The sequence below is a fragment of the Pleurodeles waltl genome, chromosome 3_1 (genome assembly GCF_031143425.1).
Source record: "Pleurodeles waltl isolate 20211129_DDA chromosome 3_1, aPleWal1.hap1.20221129, whole genome shotgun sequence".
Classification (NCBI taxonomy): domain Eukaryota; kingdom Metazoa; phylum Chordata; class Amphibia; order Caudata; family Salamandridae; genus Pleurodeles; species Pleurodeles waltl.
In genome coordinates, this window is record NC_090440.1 from 785780771 (window position 1) to 785804440 (window position 23670).

Consider the following 23670-nt stretch of genomic DNA (forward strand, 5'->3'; position numbering starts at 1 on the left):
TTCTAAAAATGTCACTTTTAGAAAGTTGGCATTTTCTTACTTTAAATCATCTAGTGCCTTCTGCCTGTCTCTGAATACACGTGTGGGTGGATGGCATCTGGGCTCTTGTGTAATGCCTCCAAATAGCCACGAACAAAAGGGAGCTTTGGTGTGATTGAGTTACCATCTGCATGTTGATGGCCATCCTGGGTAGGATTGGAGGGATGAACTGACACAACTGAATGGCCTGTGTCCTGAGCCCTCACACAGGGATGCAGGACCCCCAGTAGAGTGCTTGGAGCCAGGGCAGGAAGGGCAAGGACTTTGTGCACTTCAAAGGCCTCTCTAAGAAGACTTCCCCACTTCAAAGGCACCGCTGGGTATAAGAGCTGGACACCTGCCCCCATCAGATCAGTATACCTCTGGACTGCAGAACATTCTCCGAGGAGGAAGGACTGCTGTGCTACTGGAGTACTTTGCTGGACTCCTGCATTGCTGTGCCTTCCCTGCTACCTGCTGCCCTCTTGGCCTGGGAGTTAGAAGGATTGGACTTGCATCTCTACATCCCCAGAACCAAAGTGACTCCAAGGGCTTGTTGGCTTTCCTCCCGTTCTGAAGCCTCAGGGACATCAAAGACTTCAGTCAAACCTGCTACAGTCTCTACACTCTGCCAACTGTGAGTCCTGCCTTGTCATGTGGTGCCAAACCAATCCCTTGCAAGTGGATTCTTTGGCTGTTTCTACCAAAATCCATGCATCGCTGTTTTTGCACCAGTGAGAACTGATGCACCTTCCCTCAATGCCAAAGCATCACCACTGCCGCTGAGGACAAGGACGGCATATCACCAATTGCGCTGCTCAACAACAACATATCACTTTCATCGTAAAGGATTCGGAGTCACACCACTGCTCGAGGACTACGAATCGGCAACTGCATTGCTCGATGACGACGCATCCCTGACTGTGTGGATCAGAACCAACACCTCACCTTTGAATCCTACCCTTCGCTCCTCTCACAGGATCTTCCATGTCAACGCAACCCTCCACACAAGGTACTTTTTCAAAGGTACAAGGGTGGTTCCTGTAGCTTACACTTCTTTGCAGTTGGTCCGAACTTTTGGTTTTTCCCTGGTCTACCACACCAGTTTGCCCTTGTTGGCGCTTTAAGCTTCTAAGCACTACATTTGCAGATAGTCTTTAGAAATTCTTACCTCGACTTCTACTTACTGTTCTTTGTAATTTTGGTCATAAAAAATATAATCTATGTTTCTAACTGGGTTTGGAGTCTTTTTGTGGTGGTTTCATTGTGTTACTGTTTCAAGTGTTGCACAAATACTTTACATAATGCTTCCTAAATTAAGCCTGCCAGGTCTGTGCCAAGCTACCAAAGGTCCTATCTGGACAGGGTGCATGCCCCTGCCAAATGGCGACCCAATTTCTAACAATACCAGATAGAAAGTAACATAATTAATTAAATAGAGGGGTTCAATTATTCCAGCCAATGAGATTGGTTGGCATTGGAAAATAGCTTACATTTTAAAAATATATATATTTATATGCTTCGATAAGAGCACCACCTTTCTATGCTTTCCTTTTGCTGACTTCACATTTCAATTTCAAATCCAGACAGTAAATATTTACAGATTATATTTTGTAACTGTAGGAAAGTACCATCTTGCCTGGCTTGTTACCCCCATTTTTTACTTGTATGTATGTTTGTTTTTGCCTGTGTCACTGGGATCCTGCTAGCCAGGACCCCAGTGCTCATAAAGTATGCCCTATATGTGTTCCCTCTGTGGTGCCTAACTGTATCACTGAGGCTCTGCTAACCAGAACCTCAGTGTTTATGCTCTCTCTGCTTTTAAAATTGTCACTGCAGGCTAGTGACTAATTTTACAAATTCTGATTGGCACACTGGAACACCCTTATAATTCCCTAGTATATGGTACCTAGGTACCCAGGGTATTGGGGTTCCAGGAGATCCCTATGGGCTGCAGCATTTCTTTTGCCACCCATAGGGAGCTCCGACAATTTTTACACAGGACTACCACTGCAGCCTGAGTGAAATAACGTCCACGTTTCACAGCCATTTTACACTGCACTTAAGTAACTTAAAAGTCACCTATATGTCTAACCCTCACTTAGTGAAGGTTAGGTGCAAAGTTACTTAGTGTGAGGGCACCCTGGCACTAGCCAAGGTGCCCCCACATTGTTCAGGGCAATTTCCCCAGGCTTTGTGCCTGCGGGGACACCATTACACGTGTGCACTACATATAGGTCAATACCTATATGTAGCGTCACAATGGTAACTCCGAACATGGCCATGTAACATGTCTAGGATAATGGAATTGTCACCCCAATACCATTCTGGTATTGGGGTGACAATTCCATGCATCCCCGGGGCTCCAGCATAGAGCCTGGGTACTGCCAAACTAACTTTGTGGGGTTTTCTATGCAGCTACCGCTGCTGCCAACCCTCAGACAGGTTTCTACCCCCCTGGGGCCTGGGCAGCCCAGTCCCAGGAAGGCAGAACAAAGGATTGCCTCTGGGAGAGGGTGTTACACCCTCTCCCTTTGGAAATAGGTGTTAAGGGCCTGAGAGGAGTAGCGTCTGGAAATGCTTTGAAGGGCACAGATGGTGCCCTCCTTGCATAAACCAGTCTCACCGGTTCAGGGATCCCCCCCAGCCCTGCTCTGGCACAAAACTGGACAAAGGAAAGGGGAGTGACCACTCCCCTGACCAGCACTTCCTAAGGGGAGGTGCCCAGAGCTCCTCCAGTGTGTCCCAGACCTCTGCCATCTTGGATGCAGAGGTGTGAGGGCACAATGGACATCTCTGAGTGGCCAGTGCCAGCAGGTGATGTCAGAGACCCCTCCTGATACATGCTTACCTTTCTCTGTAGCCAATCCTCCTCTGAGGGCTATTTAGGGTCTCTCCTGTGGGTATCTCACCAGATAATGAATGCAAGAGCTCACCAGAGTTCCTCTGCACTTCCCTCTTCGACTTCTGCCAAGGATCGACCGCTGACTGCTCCAGGACGCCTGCAAAACCGCAACAAAGTAGCAAGAAGAATACCAGCAACATTGTAGCGCCTCATCCTGCCGGCTTTCTCAACTGTTTCCTGGTGGTGCATGCTCTGAGGGCTGTCTGCCTTCACCCTGCACTGGAAGACAAAAAAGAATCTCCTGTGGGTCGATGGAATCTTCCCCCTGCCAACACAGGCACCAAACTTCTGCATCACTGGTCTTCTGGGTCCCCTCTCATCTTGACGAGCGTGGTCCCTGGAACACAAGAGCTAGATCCAAGTGTCCCCGACAGTCCACCGGCCCTTCTGTCCAAATTTGGTGGAGGTAAGCCCTTGCCTCCCCACGCCAGACAGTAATCCTGTGTACTGCGTGAACTGCAGCTGCTAAGGCTTCTGTGCACTTTTGCAAGACTTCCTTCATGCACAGCACAGCCCAGGTCCCCAGCACTCCGTCCTGCATTGCCCAACTCACTGAGTTGACCTCCGACTTCGTGGGACTCCCTTTTGTTGTGCTGAGATGACTGCCGTGCTCAGATCTTCTGAACACCTGTTCAGGTACTTCTGCGGGTGCTGCCTGCTTTTGCGTGGGCTCTCTGTGTTGCTGAGCACCCCCTCTGTTTCCTCCTCGAAGGGGCGACCTTCTGGTCCTCCCTGGGCCCTGGCGGCACCCAAAATCCTCAACCGCAACTCTTGCAGCTAGCAAGGCTTGTTTTCAGTCTTTCTGCGTGGAAATAACTCTACATCCTCCAGCACGCCGTGGGGCATCTTCTGACCAAAGGAGAAGTTCCTGGCACCTTCCGTTGTTGAAGAATCTTTGGCTTCTTCCACCCAGAGGCAGCCCTTTTGCACCTTCATCTGGGGTTTAGTGGGCTCTTGCCCCCCCTAGACACTTGCGTGACTCTTGGACTTGGTCCCCTTCCTTTGCAGGTCCTCAGGTAAAGTCAGTTGTTTTGCTGTCAGTTGTTGTCTTTACAGAATCCCCTATCTCGACTTTACTGTCTTTCTGAAACAGTAGGGTAACTTTACTACTACTTTTCAGGGTCTTGGGGTGGGGTATCTTGGACACCCTTAGTGTTTTCTTACACTCCCAGCGACCCTCTACACACTACACTAGGCCTGGGGTCCATTTGTGGTTCCCATTCCACTTTTGGAGTGTATGGTTTGTGTTGCCCCTAGGCCTATTGTCTCCTATTGCAATCTATTGTGTTCTACAGTGTTTGCACTACTTTTCTAACTGTTTACTTACCTGATTTTGGTTTGTGTGTATATTTTGTGTATATTACTTACCTCCTAAGGGAGTATATCCTCTGAGATACTTTTGGCATATTGTCACTAAAATAAAGTACCTTTATTTTTAGTAACTCTGAGTATTGTCTTTTCTTATGATATAGTACTATATGATATAAGTGGTATAGTAGGAGCTTTGCATGTCTCCTAGTTCAGCCTAAGCTGTTCTGCTATAGCTTCCTCTATCAGCCTAAGCTGCTAGAACACTACTAATCTACTAATAAGGGATAACTGGACCTGGCACAAGGTGTAAGTATTATCAGATACCCACAATAAGCCAGGCCAGCCTCCTACAGTAACACCGTTACATAATGAAAAGTCCTTTGTTACACATCCATATACACATATTTCAGAACTGAAGCAAAAGGATCTGAAGACCTCATCTGTCCAAATCACAGTTGGTTTCAAAATTCTTAAAAGCGACCATGTGTAAAATGTTCCAGCTTCATCGTAAAGCAAAAAAGTAAAAACATGCATTTTTGGCGCATGTCTGAGTAAAACATATAATTCAAGAACGTGGGCTGCCCATTAGCAATCAATATGCCCACACCCTCTCGTTTTTTGATTGGGGCTCAATGTTTTCTATACTGCCCTGAAGTGGATCTTTGTTCTGTCTCAAATATAAAGCTGTTGGGAATGCAAATCACTGCTTCTGTGAGCAGAATAACTGCCTGATTTGCATTGCCTGGGAAGATGCTGAGCATGGGGTCTTAGAACAATGTGACTCTGTACTTCTGGTGCTGCACAGTCTCAGCAAACAAGCCCTAATTAACATCTTTGACTTTATGTGCTACTGCCAACCATGCATGTGAGTACCATATTCCTCTGAATATATTATTTGTCTTTTTTTCAGTAAGCCTGTCAGGACACACATTTCAATATAATATGAGCAAGATTACATATCCTTAAAGATTGTTTCAGAAGGAGTTCATTCAAACTGCTCATTAGTGTTCCCTGAGTATCAGTGGTAGGGTCGGTATAGGATAATACTGAATATATTCATTTATTTAATCTCTACAACAGATCCTCCCAAACCGATGCACATTAAATCTCCAATTTATATAGTATGGATATCTCAAATTAGGCTGAAAATCTAAAATGAATGTCCTTTCAAATTTGAACATGGATTTTATAAAAACAATGGAAGTTTGAGTGCTGAGCTTCTTACATTGAGTTTGCAGCAAGGTCCAAATGAAGAACTGGGAAGCAGTCAATAACCCATGGAGTGTAGGTCAGTTCTCCACAGGGATACAGCTTTCCCTGGTCGTATCTTCAAGAGCTTCTGTGTGCGCTGACACGACACGTGTTGTTTGTCTTGTGATCTACTTTATTAATGAACCATCATTAACACTCATTTGACTGTAGTTGAGCCTGTAATGATTTTTGTGCTTAAACTAGAAACACTATTCCTGGTGCCTAATCCAATGTAAATTCAAGGGTACTTTTGTATGGTTCCACAATGAAAGAGGTGAATGTGGCCAAATGTGTTCAATATGTTCAAAGTAAATCTAGGAGGCCAAGCGACTTTCAAGATATCCACTTCAGAATTTACATGGTCAGTGGCTGTCCTGAAAATCAGGAGTCCTCAACATCCAAAATGCGTATCGAGAAGTGCTTGATAAGTGATGTTAAGTTATTCGCAAGCCTTCACTTAGATCACAGTCCGAGGTGTATGCTATAAATTCACCATTGGTTGGACAAAGAAGGAATTGCCAGGGAACCTCCTAGTTGACTCCAAAGTTGAAAGAAATATCCACTATGGCAATTAAAAGTGCCTCTTCAGGGGATGTCATAGCTAAATAGACTGATGCTGTGCTAGCAAATGGTATACAGCGCCCTGTTAGGCCCTGATCAGTGCTTCTGGGCTTCACAGACCGTAATTAAGAATTTCAACCATTATTCTTAGAGCCACAGGATAGGCTAAGTATTCAACATTTGTGCTATGATTTAAAGTAAGACAAAACTGTGATGAACAAGCTGATGAATCAAGACTCAGCATTTGCAAATGGGATAGCAGTAGTGATAAAAAAGCCTTTTATGTATCTGACTGGAGGATCAATGAAAGTCAGAAGAACCCTCTACTAACAGTGACATTTTTGGGGTTGAAATTATTAGGTCCAAAGAGACAACAGGTACAAATGAGTTAGATTATTACAGATCTGTCTGGCCGTGTTTTGGTAATAAAACTTTGCATCCAGCAGGTTACATCAGTCTTCAGATTGAACAAACTTTTTTCAAAGGTGCTCCAGGAGATACATTAAAGGCTGTATCCAAGCCTTTCTATATTAACAAAGTTATGTGCACCTACATCCAGCAGCATTTCCAGTAACCCAACAAAAAAGCCTACTGTTCTCTACTGATGAAGGGCTGAACCCAGAAACACGTCTAGAGATATACAGCACTATCTGCACCCACTAAGGTAAAAAAACTACAGACTACAAATGAAGTGAGAACACATTTGTACTACATTTACCATAATGCAATGGGGCAAACTGCATGCTGGAGTGTCAGGCAGTGTGCTCCCAACTGTTTCCTACAAACAAAGTTGTGTCCACCTACACCAGAGAACCCAGCAGTCTTCAACAAGGCAATGGCAGAGAGGAGGGAGGCCAGATCAGCAGGATGATTGATCAGCTGATTCTCGTTAGTTTCAAAACATTCAGCCTCAGGTTATTGAGAAGGCTTAATGTATTCTTGTATGAAAGGGGATTAGAAAATGTCAGGTGGTGGTCCACCAACTTAGTAAAGCACAATGCTGTACGATTACAGCATAGTTCACTGAGAACATTCTGGTCAATTCCTTGTAGCTAAAGTACATGCAGCAAGATTTGCCCTGATAAATATTTGATAGACAAAGGCAGTACCAACCAGTATTAAGAGAAAAAAGTATAATACTGAAGGAAAATGTATTAAACAAAATAACATAAAAAAACAGATTAAAGGAAACCAGCGGTATGACATTTTACAAGAAATTCCCATAGGAACAATGATGTGTTAATATACATTGGTCCATCCAAAGGAATACCCAATAGCAATAGATCTCTGAGGCATCTACCTCATGCTAATGTTCCTCCATATCGTTATACTTTTCTTGAGTTTTCCACTCATAGGTAGCAATTTTAGTTGCTGGTTTTGCCTTTTGGGCTTAAGCCGGCACCAGCAACTTCATCAAATTCATGAATTTTTTTATGGGAATTTACAATACATGCCAAAATTATATTATTGTGTACATCCCTGCATCACTGAGTGATCAATATGAATCACGTATGGATTGAGTATGCTGATTTCTAAAGAAACAATGTTTGATGAACAATTTCAGAATAGTAAGCCTAATACCTTCCAACATCATCTGTTTTTTTAAATGAAGGACAGGTAATATTCCTGCCAAAATCCAAGATCCTCAATTGTAGGAAGCATGTGTCTTCAAAGTCTCCCCATCGAGAGCCACTGCGAAGACACAGTGACTTCAAGGAGATATGACTGCCAAAGTCTTTATTTTAAGCATGAGCCTAGTTTTACATTGCTAGTAGCCAGACACATTCTACAGTGCTGGACTTTGTTTCTTCTCAAGTTCGAGCAGATGATACCAGTGCAAAGCAAAACAAGGCAAATTTTCTGTTTTGAAAGAGGAGTTCCACCAAATTTGACACCACCGCAATTGATGATACCTGTCTATGGTGGCATCAGGGGAGGATGCTAATTACAAGTAGCTTGGTGGAGGGGGCTGGAATTACTCACTGCAGATTCCAGCTAGTAAAAACCCTCTTCGGCAAGCTATTCAAATTTCATGGGCCTGCAATGGAGACTAACCAACAAAAGAATTATCAGCCTTTTTTCATGCAGATTCTCAGTAATTTCAGCACTCAAATGTATCCTTCTTTGAGGAGGAGAACTCCTTGTGTGGAAACAGAAGAGGAGATACAGGGTGGGGAGTGCTGTACCCCTCCAGAAACTCCACTCCATTCAACTCAGAGTTGGAGACTACGTGGTCAGAACTAACAGCAGATTCTGGTTCACACAAGATCTATCTCAACCAACTTGAAAGAACTATCTGAAGTCTCACTCACTCTGCAAGGCTTTGCAGACCTTATTGAGAGTTGGAAATCATAGCTTGGAAGTATTAAGGCCCACCTAAAGAGACAAGAGGGTTTATTGTCTGTTATTAAGGCACTGATTGACTGCTATTCTGAGTGAAAGGCATCCCTGCCAATTATATACATGTCAAGGAGTGGACAAAAGTTGAGTCTTTTTTAATTCATTCAAGAAACTTGTAGGAGATGTGGATGCTATTCTCTATTTCTTTAGAACTCTTTCCTCCACAGGGGACTGTGATGTTGTAATGGTTGTGCATCAATGCTTTGCATCTTCAAGCACTAGGGACTGATGTACTATCCTTCAGTTAAGTATTTTTTCCAATTTCTATCATTCAGTAGGTTTGAGGTCTCTGAAGTCCTTGTCCTGGTGTTGCCTCCTGTAGCATTTGGAAGTGGGTTCCAATCCCATTCTGGGAATATCACCATCTTTCTTCAGGTTTTCTGTACTCTGATTGTCATCCTCACTTGACTTCATCTGTTAGGGCCTTATGTAAGGTTTGGTAGACAAAGTAAAAGCATACCTGATGGTGGGTGACTTTACGCTAAATTGTAAGATGTCATGTCGGCCAAGTGGCATTCTCTATATATTGGCAGGAACTGCTGTGATGGCGGTTCCTGGCAATGTTGGAAACTTTTGATGGATGGCTCTGTCAAACATGATGGCCAGCCATTACAGTTTTCCAAAGTTTGACATTTTTCAAAAATAAACTCCCAAGTTAGGAGCTTGCTTGTGAAAAATGTAAAACTATTTCCCCCACACTATGGGAGTTCCTTCATTGGTTTAGGAGTCATTTTTATATTTTACTGCCCCTCGCTGCCAGGATTCGCCCGTTGGTCACAGACAGCAAAATTAAGCTATCCAAACCCTAAATTGGTAGACGATTGGATGGGGAGCATATATGCAGAGTGGGCTTCATAGTCAACAAACTGTTGGTCTACCTAGCCGGGCACACCATGAGTTTGGTGGAGAGCGTACTTCACTGATGTTGTTGGTCTGGAGATTGATAAGCCTGGCAAACAGATATTTAGGATATTTGTAGAGGTTGAAAATGTAGTTTAAAAATCAAGATGACTGTTTACATTTTGAGATTATGGCCCTAATTATGAACACGGCGGAAAAACCCTGTGTTCATGCTGGCGGTCAAAACACTGTCCGCCAGCGTCCCCAGGACCCCGCAGGCCGTATTAGGAACATTCCTGTGGGCCGGCGGGCGGAAACATTGTTTCTGCCCGCCGGCCCACAGGAAGGCCTGGCCGGGACACTGATGGCGGCTCCACATGGAGCCGCCCCCAATGCCTCTGTGCGGCGGGTGCAGCTGCACCCGTTGTGCACATCACTGCCCAAAAATCGGGCAGTGACCTGCGCGATGGGGCAGTGCACCGGGGCCCCTGCACTGCCCATGCCAAGTGCATGGGCAATGCAGGGGCCCCCAGGGGTGCCTCAGTGCACCCCTTCCACAAGCCTTTCCCTGGCGCAGAAACCTGCCAGGGAAAGGCTGGTGGCTGAGGAAACATTATCCTAGTGGCAGCACCGCTGCCCTGCCAGATGTTTCCGACCGCCGCCAGGCTGCCTGACGGAGGCAGCCTGGAGGTGAGTGAGAGCTGCTGATGGCGGCCCTCATGGGGTACATTATTTGGCGGTGTGGCCCGCTATGCCGGCTGGCAGTTTTACCCACCACCGCCAGCATGGCGGGCCACACTGCCATGTTCATAATGACCGCCTATGTTCTTTACTGGGTTCCTTTTCAGGTCCAAGTACTACCACTTGTTTTTCTTTTTCAGTCCTCTTGTCACAATATGGGTTCTAATCTATGAATTTTCCCTTAGCAGACCTAAGCAAAAACAATATGCACTACTCAAAATTCTGTGAACTCTGCAAGATCTGTATCTGTGTTGGGATGTAATCATAAGTCCCTCAAAATAAGCATTCTAACAATCAGTGCCAAATAAAAAGGTAAAAACTGCGGAGAGTTGATTGATCTGTCAAATAGATACCAAATACTACTGGTGGTTCATTTACCTTGACATTTTGCTTTATAATATCAGATATTATGGTTCGCATGCTATCAGAGAAGTTTGTGATAAACACAAAAAAAAAAATCACATGGAGATCATTGCGACTAGGGGTCACTATATGAGCAGGGATGCTACTCCTTTGGCATCCAGAACAGCCTGTAACTTGTAAAGAAGTGGTTTTTCCACAGTGGAGGCAGTTTAACAGTTCAATATAATCAATCAATTCATATTTGCCATAATCCAGTGGAAGCACAGTTGTAATTGAAGAATGATTCAAGCAAAGCTCCATGATTTGACACTAAAGTAAACAAATGCTTATATACACACATATATTTAGTATAATAATGTACCAGTCACCAATTAGGCCCATATTTATACTTTTTCATCACCGTATTTGCATCATTTTTTGACGCAAAAGCAGCGCAAACTTACCAAATTCAATTATATTTTGTAGGTTTGTGCCACTTTTGTGTGAAAAAATCACGCAAATGCGGCGCTAAAAAATATAAATATGGGCCTTAATGTTTTTAATGCCAGAATATTAAAAGTCAAACTTTGGAATGAATATTCTTAGATACATCAACAGATCCTTGACCCATCGTCTGCAACCATAACATGCCCATATCAAGCTGAGAATTGTGTTGTAAAACCTGCATTGATTTCCAGCAAATGTCAAAGAATTCCTTGTATCTCCCCCCCCCAAAAAAAACAGATTAGATACATTCTTGCCACTGATCTCACTCCCAGAAGCCCAGTACACAATCCTGGCTGGAGCTGACAACTCCACTCTTGAGAGGACAATAGCCTGATCTTCACTACCAGGAAGGCAGAGCGTTGCCGATAACTGGCCACCTAATGTAAATAGCCATCTGGGAGAGGGGCACAAGCAATTAGCAGAACTACAGACAGCTTTAACACTACCTCTTTTGACTTGGATATTCCAAATGGAGCTATCAGGAAGTTCTTCCATGCAGTTCAGGGCCCTCATAGACTTTCTCATTCCAAACCCAGCAGAACAAAAGGCTGTTCTTGTTCCTGCTAGAGGAAGGAGACCACACCGAAATAGGGGATTGTTTTAAGAAGAGCCAGAGTCATTTTGGATTCAGTGCTTCAAGGACTTTTTATGTAAGTGAAAGAGAAGTGCTGAAAAAAGAGGTGGGTGTAGGTCACAAAAGAAGACAGGATTAGGTGGGAAGGGTTCCCCAGTCACTGGGTAGGGCACAAGATAAAACAGGAACAAACTGAAAATGAACGGAATATGATTCACAAACACATAACAGTACACAACTCTACAGGGAGAGTAATGCTTTGCAAGCAAGCTTGAATTATGCTGGCACATTGGGACTGAGAAGCAGCATTATTGGGATAATTCCAAATCAGACAAATGCTGGAGGGGTTGTGAAGCTATTGGCACCCTGACACATATTGTCTGGCACTGCCCAACACTGCAAAAATATTGGGAAGATGTCCTAAAGGCCATAAACAGGATCTTTGATTTCCAGTTTTCCAGTGGCCCTCATAGTATACTACTAGCCCTGCTGTACCCGAAGGCTTTCCCCCTTAAGGTCCTTGAGGGGGAAACAACTTACATTAGCACTATGCACAGCTCTTCAGTTCTGGAGGCATGCAACAAACACCTTCTTGGAGGGATTGGATAGTTAAAATATATTACATGTTGGCAATGGAAAATAATAACGTCTGTAGACTGCAGCCAGATGACCTTTGATGAACACTGGGTTGTTTATCTACACAGTGCCATGAGCACACATACCTATAATATCTGAAATTCCTTTGCATTATACCCATCAAACATTCCCAATTAGTCAAAAAGGGCATAATAACCAACTCACATGGAGGCATTATGGGGTGAGCTCCACACAATCATTTACCAGGAGGCTGTGCGATAGTCTAGATCAGTGGTTCCCAAACGTTTTAGAAGTACAACCCACTTTTTAAGAGCAACAAACTTTTGCAACCCACCTAGCTTAATGGACATGAGGCGGGTGATTTTTAAATGTCACTAAAGCATCTTGTGGTCCAGCATTGTCTTTTACAGACACCACATTTTCCATTGAATTGGCCTCTTAATTTGCACAGACATAGTTTTACTAATAAAACTATGCAGCACACAAATGCCAATTGATAATGTGTGGTAATCAGTTTCTGACCCTATTTAGTATTTTTGCATCACCATCAACATCTCAGCTTCATTGTTGCTTTCCTAACTACAGGGTACATACAGTTCATTTACAGGTATATACATTTTGCTGTGTATTGCGAAAACAACATACTACATTGTCTCATAATTCACTTTAAAAACTCCTCTCACTTCACAGTCAGAGAAAGAAAAGTAAACACAAAATTCCATGTTAAAGGAACAAAGCAGCCTTGCGTTACCTCTGTCTTTGAATCGCTGGCATGTTTAATAAGCTACACACAGAACATAAAGGCATCTTTATTTATTGCTCTGACTTTCGGGACCCACCAAAAATCAGCTCCTGACACACCAGGGGTTCGAGACCCACAGTTTGCGAACCACTGGTCTGGACACCATGATTTGGGAGGGCACAGTTCTTTGGTTTATTTCCCCTCACTGTCCACTGAATGTAGTTGATGCTATGTGTTACAATTTAAAAGAATAATAAAACACGGTGGTCCAAAACAGCAGGGTGTTTAGTCCCCAGGCAGCAGCTAATTTGCAAGCTGGTCACCATATTTTAAATTATCAATTTAGTGATTTTTTTCACGTTTCCATTTTTTCCATTGACTTCTGTTGTGTTCCAAATAAGACTATGTTAACAGTTGCTGCCATCGACTTTGAGTGGAATATTTAATCTTATTTTCTTTAGTTTCCCTTTAAAATTACTTTTCAACATGTATGCAGTTAGCAGCTAAAAACTTTACTTTATGAAGAAATTAAACGTATTTAATGTTTGGACCTTGACTCTCCTTTCTTTAACTGTAGTCATGAGTTGCATCTTTGTACCCATCTCTACACACTTCCTAGTGGTAATTATTTACTTCAGCCTCAAATGTTTCTCTCGCCAGTTTGCTTTGGGAAAATAAAAATAGCAAAAGCAACAGAAACAAATGTTAGTCTCTACATCCCTACAGCCTGCCAGGTGGATTAATTAAGCATAACAAATAGTCTTTGACAATGGCTAGGAGTATTGTTTTCCAAGATTTAAGCATTATATTTGAGAAATATGGAAGCAACATTTTGGAAAATAGCAATAAATGTAACATTATAGCCCCTTTTATAATTATTCATTTTTCCAATTTAGACACATGGATTAACTCCTGCAAACCAGATGTTATCACAACTACCTTGTCGGGAACACCTGGATTATCTTCACTGTTTGACTCAGTAACAGCTGCAGCTACCTCAAGATCAACCTGGAAAACGTCTGCCGGGCCTAAACCATCTGAGCAAGATATAAAAGAGATTCATACTACTTTCCCTTCTATCACTAGACGACTAGTTAACGTGAAGACGGCAGTCATCAAACCAACAGCCCCCTCCTCATTTTTTGAATCATTGAATACAGTAGAAGTAATGGAAGAAACAACAGCACCTCCAAGCAGAGGAACTCTTACATCTGAACAAGTCATATTTGGAGGTAAATTAAAGGAACAGTAAGTAATTTTGATTAGCAGCAAGACACGCTGCACATTTCGGGTTGGAAACTTTGTCTAGTTAAAGCAACTCAGCCTACCTTCTACCAATTAGTATCAGAGGACTTTCAGCATGAGCCTGTATTTGGTAGGAAAATTTGCATCCGCCTTCTCAGTACACAGAAAAACATGGCACTTGATCAACCGTTCCAGGCTGCTTTATTTGTAAAGACAGTGAATCCAACATGTTTCAGCTCTACCTGCTTTGTTCATGGTTGATCAAGGTTTGAAACCTCCATCTTCCCACCTAAAGCAGTGCCACTTCCTTGGAGAAATACCTGAGAAGGCAGTGGCATGCATTTACTACAGTGTTAACACAGACCTGCCTTCCACAAATCACATCCACCAGCGGGTTGGTGCTGGGCAAATAGTTGCAGGACCAGCAAATAATGCACAACCAATCCTTGGTATTCACAGTGTGTTACTCCAGGAAAAAGGGCCCGCACTCGGGAATGATGCTATAAAGAAATGTATTTAAGCTCACGCGTATCGACCCCCATAGGTAATAATGCTCTGATAAAGACCGTGAGGGTTGATATGCGTAAGTGTAAATACATTTCTTTAAAGCATTGTCCCAGAGCGCGGGCATTTTTTCCTGGAGTAACATGCTGTGAATACCAAGGATGTATATATATATATATATATATATATATATAAAATTTGCTCTTTGTAGTTACAGTTAGAGCATTATTTGTTTTGATAATAACTTTGGTGCCATTTGACGAATTTTAATGAAACTTTCCAGAAAAAAGGGGAGTCCTCCATTCAGCACAGGCTGACAAAAAGGGGGTCTCGAAACATCTTTTTGCAATGTTAATTCACTTAGGAAATTGCTGGAAGCAATATATAAAAACCAGCCGATCTGAATTGCACCAAAATTTGGTAGAAAGTTAGAACTTTACTCAGAAAGTGTGCTTTTTTGATTTAATGTAGACCCATTCAGCTGTTTTTGAGAACTTTGTTTTTAAAGAGGTGCTCAGGGTGAGATTTAAAGGGTTAGAAAATAGGTATTTATGGACAGTTGGTCCTGCGAGAGTCCCACAGGACCCTTGCAGTACCGTAAATTAAAAAAAGAGAGTTATCTGATTGGTCAGGGAAGCTCTTTTTCCCGTTGCTCATCTCGGTCCTGCAGGACAGAGTGAACTGATTGACTGGCCGCAACTTGAAAAGAATATTGCATCTGCCATTAAAGGGCAGTAGACTCAGCCCCCCTGAGGTTGATTAAAAAACATATAATGGGGCAAGGTAGGGATACCCTGACTCTATGGCACTTCTAGGATGGGTCCAGGTGCAAAAAGAACAAACTTTCACACCACAGGTACCACAATACTCCCACGGGATGCAGAGCCACCACCCTGTGAGGTACTGTGGGAATACCACAGAAGGCACTGCACAAGCAGGGCCTTGTCCTGTGCTAGGTCCTCCCCCACAAGAGCCATGGTTTCAAGGTACCCCTACACTCCCCCCTTACCTGTCAATTATTGTGCTAAACATGGGGGGCAAGACTTGAAATGGCAGTTACAACATTTCACCTATGGTCGCTGCCAGCAAATCAGATTACTTATTCCAGTGGGACCAGTATTGGACCTTGAGGACAAATGAGGCAACAAAAAAAGGCCTTTTGGTCAATCCGAATTCTCTGTTTTTCAAATTTGAATGGCGTTACACCAGGTCACAAACAATGCTTTTTGAGTAAAGATCTAACTTTCATGCAAATTTGGTGTCATTCTGTTCAGTCATTTTCTTTATGAATCGGTTCCCAAAATACCTGTGTTAATTAACGTGGGAACAAGTTTTGATTCATGATTTAGTACATGCATATATCTATGTCATGCCAGTGAAAGTAAATGTGTCCCAGTAAAACATGTTATAAGTACATCAATTTATTTTAATTATCACTGTTTATCTTCAGGTCTCCCCACTGCCCTACTTGTGATGGCGTTGATCTTTTTTGCAGCAGCAGTCGCTCTTGGAGTTTGCTATATTAGAAAGTAAGTGTGGTTTCTGATTTGAAATCCTTGCTCAACAGGTGTATCTTATTCTGTAAGCCTTTGGTACACACAGTTATCCTTTAGGGTTTGCTGCCCTTGAAGAAAAGGGTTTTCAGTGGTTACCCTTGGCTTGATTGACTTGCATTTTCTCTGACTTTGTGTTTACATTTCTCTGCACACAGCACATTCTTTTTTGTTTTCTTTTGAATAGTGGATCAATCTTGTTCCATGGTACTTTGTAGTTTAAATCTGTTTTATTATTTTTGAGCCTAATCAGGTAACTGACAGTAAGCATAGCAAAGCTTATATCAGGAAGACAAAACAAAGAAAACAAGTAAGAACCCTCCCTTTCATCATCCCTTCCTTCTCCTGAGGTAATCACAAGTGTCTGTTATGTGATGGAGCTTTAAATATGTGGTGTAGGTACTACCTCGGAGTTCATACCTGGTGGTGTAGGTGGGACAGTGTAAGTAAGACGAAGGAATCTTAAGTACTTAGGGAACGTCAGGTCTCAGAACTCCTGGGACAATAGGGTTATAAATGGTTTCCAAAGATCTCTGTAGTAGTCTCCTTGGAAAGTCAATACTAGGGACAACTTTTCCATCTGCAGGATATACCATAGTGGGTGAAGCCAGGACAGATGTGTAGGGATTGTGGTGGTACGCCAATGTGCAAGAATGGTTTGGCAGGCCGCTTCTAACGCTATAACGATGTACTGGCCTCTGCAGCATTTGAGCGTGAAGGAGAGTGTGTTGGGTAACCCCAGAACGTGTAGGCTGGAAATCTGGGCAATTGTGTGTCTAGACATGTGTCTATGTCACTGAGGACCTGTTCCAAAAATTGTGTTATTTTAGGGCATTCCCATAGATTGTGTAGTAATGTTCCAGGTGGCCCACATTGGCACCAACATTCTGCACTGTACATAGGGTAACATTTCTGCATGTGGGAATGTGTGAGATTACAGTAGGTGATGCTCTTAAGGGCTGTCTCGATACTCGAGAAGTTGCATGTGGTGTGACTAGCTCTACATTGTATCTCACCCCATTTCTTGGGAGTGAAGTGTCTGCCCAGCTTATGTTCCAAGCGTTTTTTGCCCTGTGGTTTTAGGTAGTGGAGAGACATGGAGTAAGATGCTGTAAAGTTCGGTGATCGTTGTCTGTGGTTTTTGTGATGAGCCACTTCTCAAAAGTTGTTAGAGATTTTTGGGCTCTCGCACTCAACTAGGGTGAGAAAGCCAGTGCTGAACCTGCAGGTAGTGGAGGCACTCTGCCTCTGGGTGTGCACAGTTCTCTCTCAGGTGATCGAAAGGGCGAATACCATCTACCTCAAAACAGTGGCCTACAGATCGACATCTGCTTGTTTGTCACAGTTGGAATGCGGCATGATCAAGTCCTAGCGTGAAATCTGTATTACAGGCGCCAAGGGAGAAGGAAATGAGGTCAGGCCTTTATGTACTGCCACACTGTCCTATGCCCTGAACACCATCCTGGTAACTGGAGAAGAGTAGAGGCCCCAAGCCCTTTGTGATCTCTTCAGGAAGGGGACCTTCCACAAGTGTGTGCCTGTGACTGCTTGGTCCATGAAGAGCCAGTGTTTCTCAGACTCAGCCCTGGACCATTCTACTATGATGTGAAGTTCAGTGGCCTGGTAATAGGCTAAGAGATGTGGGATACCCAGCCCCCCCCGTAGAAGGCAGTCAGCTTTGCTCGCAATTCGTTTGCCGGCATCTGTCTGCCCACATGCAATGGTGCAGGGCCGTTGTAAAGTTTTGAGTGTTCTGGGTGGGAGTTCGATTGAGAGGATTTGGAATAGAAAAAGAATATGCAGGAGAAACGTCATTATGAGCTCGACAATCCAGCCAAACCACGAAAGGTGGTACAATCTCCATTGAGCTAGGTCATGAGTGACCTGTATGAGTAAGGTTCGAGAGTTTAGTGGCGTGTGTCTGCCATCTTTGGGGCCAGATGGATCCCTAGATAGGGGATGGAAGTCAACGACCATTGTAGTAGGAAGCATCAGGAGAACTGTGCTTCTGTGTGGGTGGAGACTGAGAGGTTAAGGGCCTGTGATTTGTGGATGTTAATTCGGAAGCCTGGCATCTCTCTGAACAACCTTGTCTTCTCTAGGAATACCAGTAGAGCTGTCAGAGGGTCATCCAGGGCCTCTATGATATTGTTCGCACACAAGCAGATAGTGTGATCTTCCCCGTCGAATCGGATACCAGTGATAATGAGTTGCTACATACTCTTTTGCACAGGGCTCTATGTATAGCGCAAACAACAAGGGTGGCTGTGGACACCCCTGTCGCTTCCCATGCAAATGGAAAAGGGGGTCAAAATATGACTGTTTACTCTAACAGTCGCCCCTGGGGTGGCCATAATTGCTCAGTATCCAGCTGCGAAACTGCGATCCAAAAACTAAAGTGGTCAAGTGTGGCTACTAGGTAGGTAAGGCCAGTGGACATGCTTGAACGCTTATTAAGTGTCTATGCCCTAAGCAGGATTTCCAGTTTGGATCGGTTGGCGCTATCAATTACATGGAGGATTCTTTTGGTATTTTCGCTGCATTGCTGATGGAGGACAAATCTCAGTTGATCTGGGGATAGCAGGCTAGGCATAAGTAGGTTCAGAAATGCTGACAGGATAGTAAGAAGCTTGGCATCAATGTTAAGAAGGGAAATGGGTCGGTAGGACTCACACTGGTGTTTCTCCTTCCCAGGCTTGAAAATAATGACTATGGGTGCTTCGATCATGGATGAGAGCATAGTGAGAGAACCGCTGATTGAGTTGCGTAGACCGGTCAGCATGGCGGCCAGACTACTGCAGAAGATCTTATAGAACAGCATTGGGAAGCTATGGAGAGATGAGGGGCACTTTCGCAGTGGTAGTGAGGGAATCCGAGGAGGAGGTCACTGTGGGGCAGGAAGGGGCGCAAAAAATGAAGTTGTTCCTGACTTAATTAGTTTGTCTTCAAACTCATATTCAGAACCTGTTGCTTTTAATGCCAATATATTTGGAAAATGATGCAAGTGATAGCAAATGATACTTATAAAATAAAGTTTCAAAATGGCCACATTGGGGTTTAAATCCGTTCTAATTCTTAAAATGCACTCCTTCTAGCAGGGATCTTTAAAAAAAAGTGCTGAGTGGATGGAATCTACATTTTGAAGCTTTAACTAATGGCCAATAACTTTACCACTAAAGTGATATTACAAAGACATTACAATAGGTTTGCGGGATCATCACTGCAGAGAAAACACTGCTAGATTGTCTGCCTATTTACAAAAACAAAATACGAGAATAGAAATTCAACAGTTATTGTTATACTTATTGATACCTATTATACTTAATATAACTTGTGCCCTAAGTTATCTATAACTTGCGCCCTTGTCATGCACTGCTGCTTAACTCCACATATTACATCAGTAATGACATCTTGTATGACATAATTTATTTATTTATAATATAACTACAACATTTCCATAACATTAGGGATAACAAAACTGTGCGTGGAGGGGGCACGAGTTATAGTTACCTTAGGGCACGAGTTATATTTTCCTAACATAACTGCTGAATTTCTATGGCTTTGTGTGTTTTTTAAAGTTTGAACCTAACTATAATGTCCCTGTAACGTTTTTCTTTTCTTTCTGTGAATATATACATACATATATATATATATATATATATATATATATATATATATATATATATATATATATATATATATTTATATATATATATATATATATATATATATGTGTGTTTAACTTACTTTAAGTAAAGTTACCTAGCATGGTAAAGGCATGCGTGGTAAAGGCATTGTGTGGTAAAGGGTGCGTGGTAAACACATTTGTGGTAAAGGCATGTGTTGTATAGTCATACAACCAGAAGCTGTAGAGTAATTTGTTTCTCTTTCCAGTAATGACTTTAATGACTAGTGGGCTTTATTTTCGAGTGGTGCCACAAAAGGCACTGCATTGGAGAACAACATTTCTAGTCACTCTCTGTAAAATAAGAATAGCTCTCGTAAACGGAATATTGAACATCGCGATGCTATTCCATTAAACTCTATCACCTCTTCCACATTGCTGGGCTGCATCACTGAACCTTCTTTAACATCAGCAACCAAGCACAAGAGAGAACACACAAAGTAGCAGAGTAGAATGTAAGCTGGAGCAGAGAATGGAGGTTAACAGAGTAAGACGCTCTCCACTTTCATGACACAGCAATTGAGAACAACTTTAATTGTCCATTTTTCTGACATTACAAATGGCGGAGAACGACTTCTGTGGTAATACTAATAATCAGCAGCAAAACAGAGGAAAATGGTTATGCTTCATTTTATACAAAGTAGTACTTCATGACTCCCACTTGCTGAGGGCTGCAAATAAATGGCTCATCAATAAATACAAGTGGATTGCTGCCATCTTGATAAGCTGCTGTTGACATTGGTGTGTGGACTACTTATAAGCATCAACACATTTTAATAATACTGAGCTTATTTTTTTGTTATTCCTCAAAGGTACAAATCAACCCTTCCAATGACAAGCACGCCGAAAAAAGAAGAAAATGTTGAAGTTAAGGTATTAAAGGAAACAAAAAATAATCTCCAAAATGAAGAAAATGATGAAGCAAAGGTATTGAAGGAAACTAAAAATAACACAAACTCTTCCAACCACGACGAGCAAAAGCAGAATGGAAAACCTACTGAGAACAATGAGGCCAAGCTACCTGCCTCAGAAAAGAGTGTGGAAGAAGTGTAAAATATATTGCTATTCAGATATTTAATTACATGAAAAAGAAAGCAAAAAAGAGGTGAACAATTAGGTCATAATAGAACTTCGACCACTCACTTTCACAGTGCACTAGTCTTCGTAGTTTGTGGAAATCTTTCCAGCCTGCAAAGATTTAAGAACACTACCTTAGCTCTTGTTTTCTTTCGTGGTAGCCATTCTCTAAAACCAATGTTTCCAATGATTGTTGAAATAAAAAATAAATACAAAAAATCACCATTGCAAGGGCTTTGTCTTAAGAAGATTCGAGTTCTGCAGAGAAATGTCTATCGAAATTGTTTAGAATCCTTATTTTTATAAATATAACCACTTTAAATTTATCATGCTATAATCAACAATAATTGTTATTCATAGGGTAAGGTTTCTAAACCTCAGACATTGATTAACTAATGTTGCGCTTCAATATCTTTCTTGATGATTCATAGCAGGATGGAACCAGCGATGTGGTAAAGTAAATGAACATGTATGTGAAAAAGGTGAGTCTGAGTGGCAGTTGATGTAGATAATTTTTTTAACCGCTTCAGGAATTTCTCAGGTATTTTTAATGTTAGTAGATATGTGTTGAAAATGAATTGAGCCCCCCTAAGTGTGCTCATTGGGTGTCCTGTACTTAAAAGATTAATATTCTATGCTCACCCTTCTACTGATTTAGTTTTCGACTTTGGTGTCCTCCCTTATTTTCGGTGCTTTGGAAAATGCATCATTCTCTTTGTCAGATTAAAACATCCATCGATTCTAAATAGTCTATCAATCTAAATTTAACTGAGATTCTAAAAAAAGCTTTGCTCAGAAATTATCTGCCTGTTATTATTTACTAGACTATTTATTATGAGAAACTACTGTTAATAAAAATACTATAGTGCTTTATAAATTGCTTTTTGTTGTGACTGATATTAAAAAATTCTATTTGGGGAAAGATATATTTTCAGAAATACTGACAGGCACTCTCACCATCAGCCTCATTTGACTTTGCTACTTACATCCATATTTAAAGTATCATCTGAACGAAGTTGAAAGAATGATTTTATTTACTGACATGTGCTTCCGGCTTCAAAGTGATGTCTATAAACCCTGTATAGAATAGGGTACTAGATCATTAGAGTTGATTATACATTATTTTTTTAATAACAGCTTCAGAGAAGAACTACCATCCTACGTGGAAAATGAAATGCCCATTGATGCTTTGCCGCATTCCTACAAGTCCCGGGATACAGAAGAGTTGTAGTACAGAGTGGCAAAAATCTAACGGCATCTGTAGTTCCTGCAGGGATTGAAGCAAGACAGGGAAATCCATGGCCAGGACTCCAGTACCAACATTAAACAATAATGGTAGGGTTAGTGGAATTGACATCACATACATTTTGACCTCTCTATGACTTTACTGTAAGCAACACCATACAGTCTTTCACCTTGATGTATTACAAAGAAGTGTACAAAATATTGTACAATAAGTGTAAAATCAATATGTTCCACAGAGAAGGGTAGAAAAGAGTCATTGGTGAGATAACCACAAGCAGCGTGGCAGCCTTTTCACCCACCATCTGAGGTGTATGGAAGCGCAACCAAAAAGATGCAAAGGAGCTCATTCTTACATGGCTACAGGCATATTTGGGCAATACGATTTTATTTTACTGTACACATTTAACCATTTATGCATTTCTATTGTTTAATACTTTCATTATTGAGCACTATTGTGTGTAACATCAGCTTCCAATGTAATTGTTTTCTAAAATAACTCCTTGAGGAGCATAGAACCAAAGTTCCACCCAGAAGACAGCACTATCTGAATCAACTCAAATAAATGCCTTGGGGCAGATGGGTTAAACCATGGAGAAGACGAAATCTTGAAGTATGACAGCAAATTCAGAGAGAAGGTTGCCTTCCAGTTCACCTCTTGAGCCCCTATTGATATGATCACCATGGAGAAGTAACAACTGCATTCAGCTGGACTGGAACCCCCGCCCCCTCATCCCCCGCCCCCGCCAAAGGAGTGCATTAACCCAACTCCAACACAAAAGAAACACTAGTGAGAAAGCCTGTCCACAATCGGTATTGCAATTGAGAACTGCATATGTGCAATATCTCAGTATCTAAAACATTCACTTTAATAAACACGCTCATGTGGCTGTGTAACATTTATAACGCCTTAAATAAACATAAAAATGTACTTGGGTTTCATTTTCATTTGGGCTTGAATACTTCTTATGCTCGCATTTTGTATTTTTACACTATCCAAAAAAAGGTCCGTGCAGAAGAAGTAGACCATCTGTTCTAGGCTCCTAAGTGTAATGTGTTACACATCGCTTAATTTATTCAGCCTGAACCATACAAGAATCACAACCTACGTCACTATGTCATGACTCGGACCACGTTATTAATAACAACATTTTCATTTTGACAATCCTTTTCAGTAAAACCTTCATTTATTTTTCAGTTCTGAAGAACGAACAAAAGTAAACTTTAATCATGTTTTCAGTGTGTCCCTAACGAATATGCATGCAGTGATTTACAAATTATGAATTATTACAGTGGCAATAATTAGCATTTTTGTTTGCCATTCTGACAAGCCAATTGTTTTTCACCGTTGTGCGGGCCAAACAGCACAGTTTCTGTTTAATAGACCAGACCTTATATCAAGTAAGTTATTTTACTTCCAACAGATTGTGCATGACAATGGTAGATATAGTGATGGGATCACTGAGAATCCTAAATGTATGAAATACTCCGCACCACTTAGACACCCATAAAGGGATCTTTTATATGAGCTGGAAAAGAAAGCTGAAATTTTTAAACATCAATACATAAGTTCAT

At 42.0% G+C, this 23670-nt stretch overlaps 1 protein-coding gene across 1 annotated transcript in view; it reads left to right on the forward strand.

Annotated features, from left to right (window-relative positions):
* Positions 1 to 21075, forward strand: part of LYVE1 (lymphatic vessel endothelial hyaluronan receptor 1) — a 104347-nt gene extending 83272 nt beyond the window's left edge. The window contains exons 4-6 of the mRNA XM_069223616.1: positions 13686 to 14021; positions 15989 to 16067; positions 20589 to 21075. Of these exons, the coding sequence (XP_069079717.1) occupies positions 13686 to 14021; positions 15989 to 16067; positions 20589 to 20829 (656 nt within the window). The 3' untranslated portion in view covers positions 20830 to 21075. The remainder of the gene's footprint in view (positions 1 to 13685; positions 14022 to 15988; positions 16068 to 20588) is intronic.
* The last annotated feature ends 2595 nt before the right edge of the window (positions 21076 to 23670 follow it).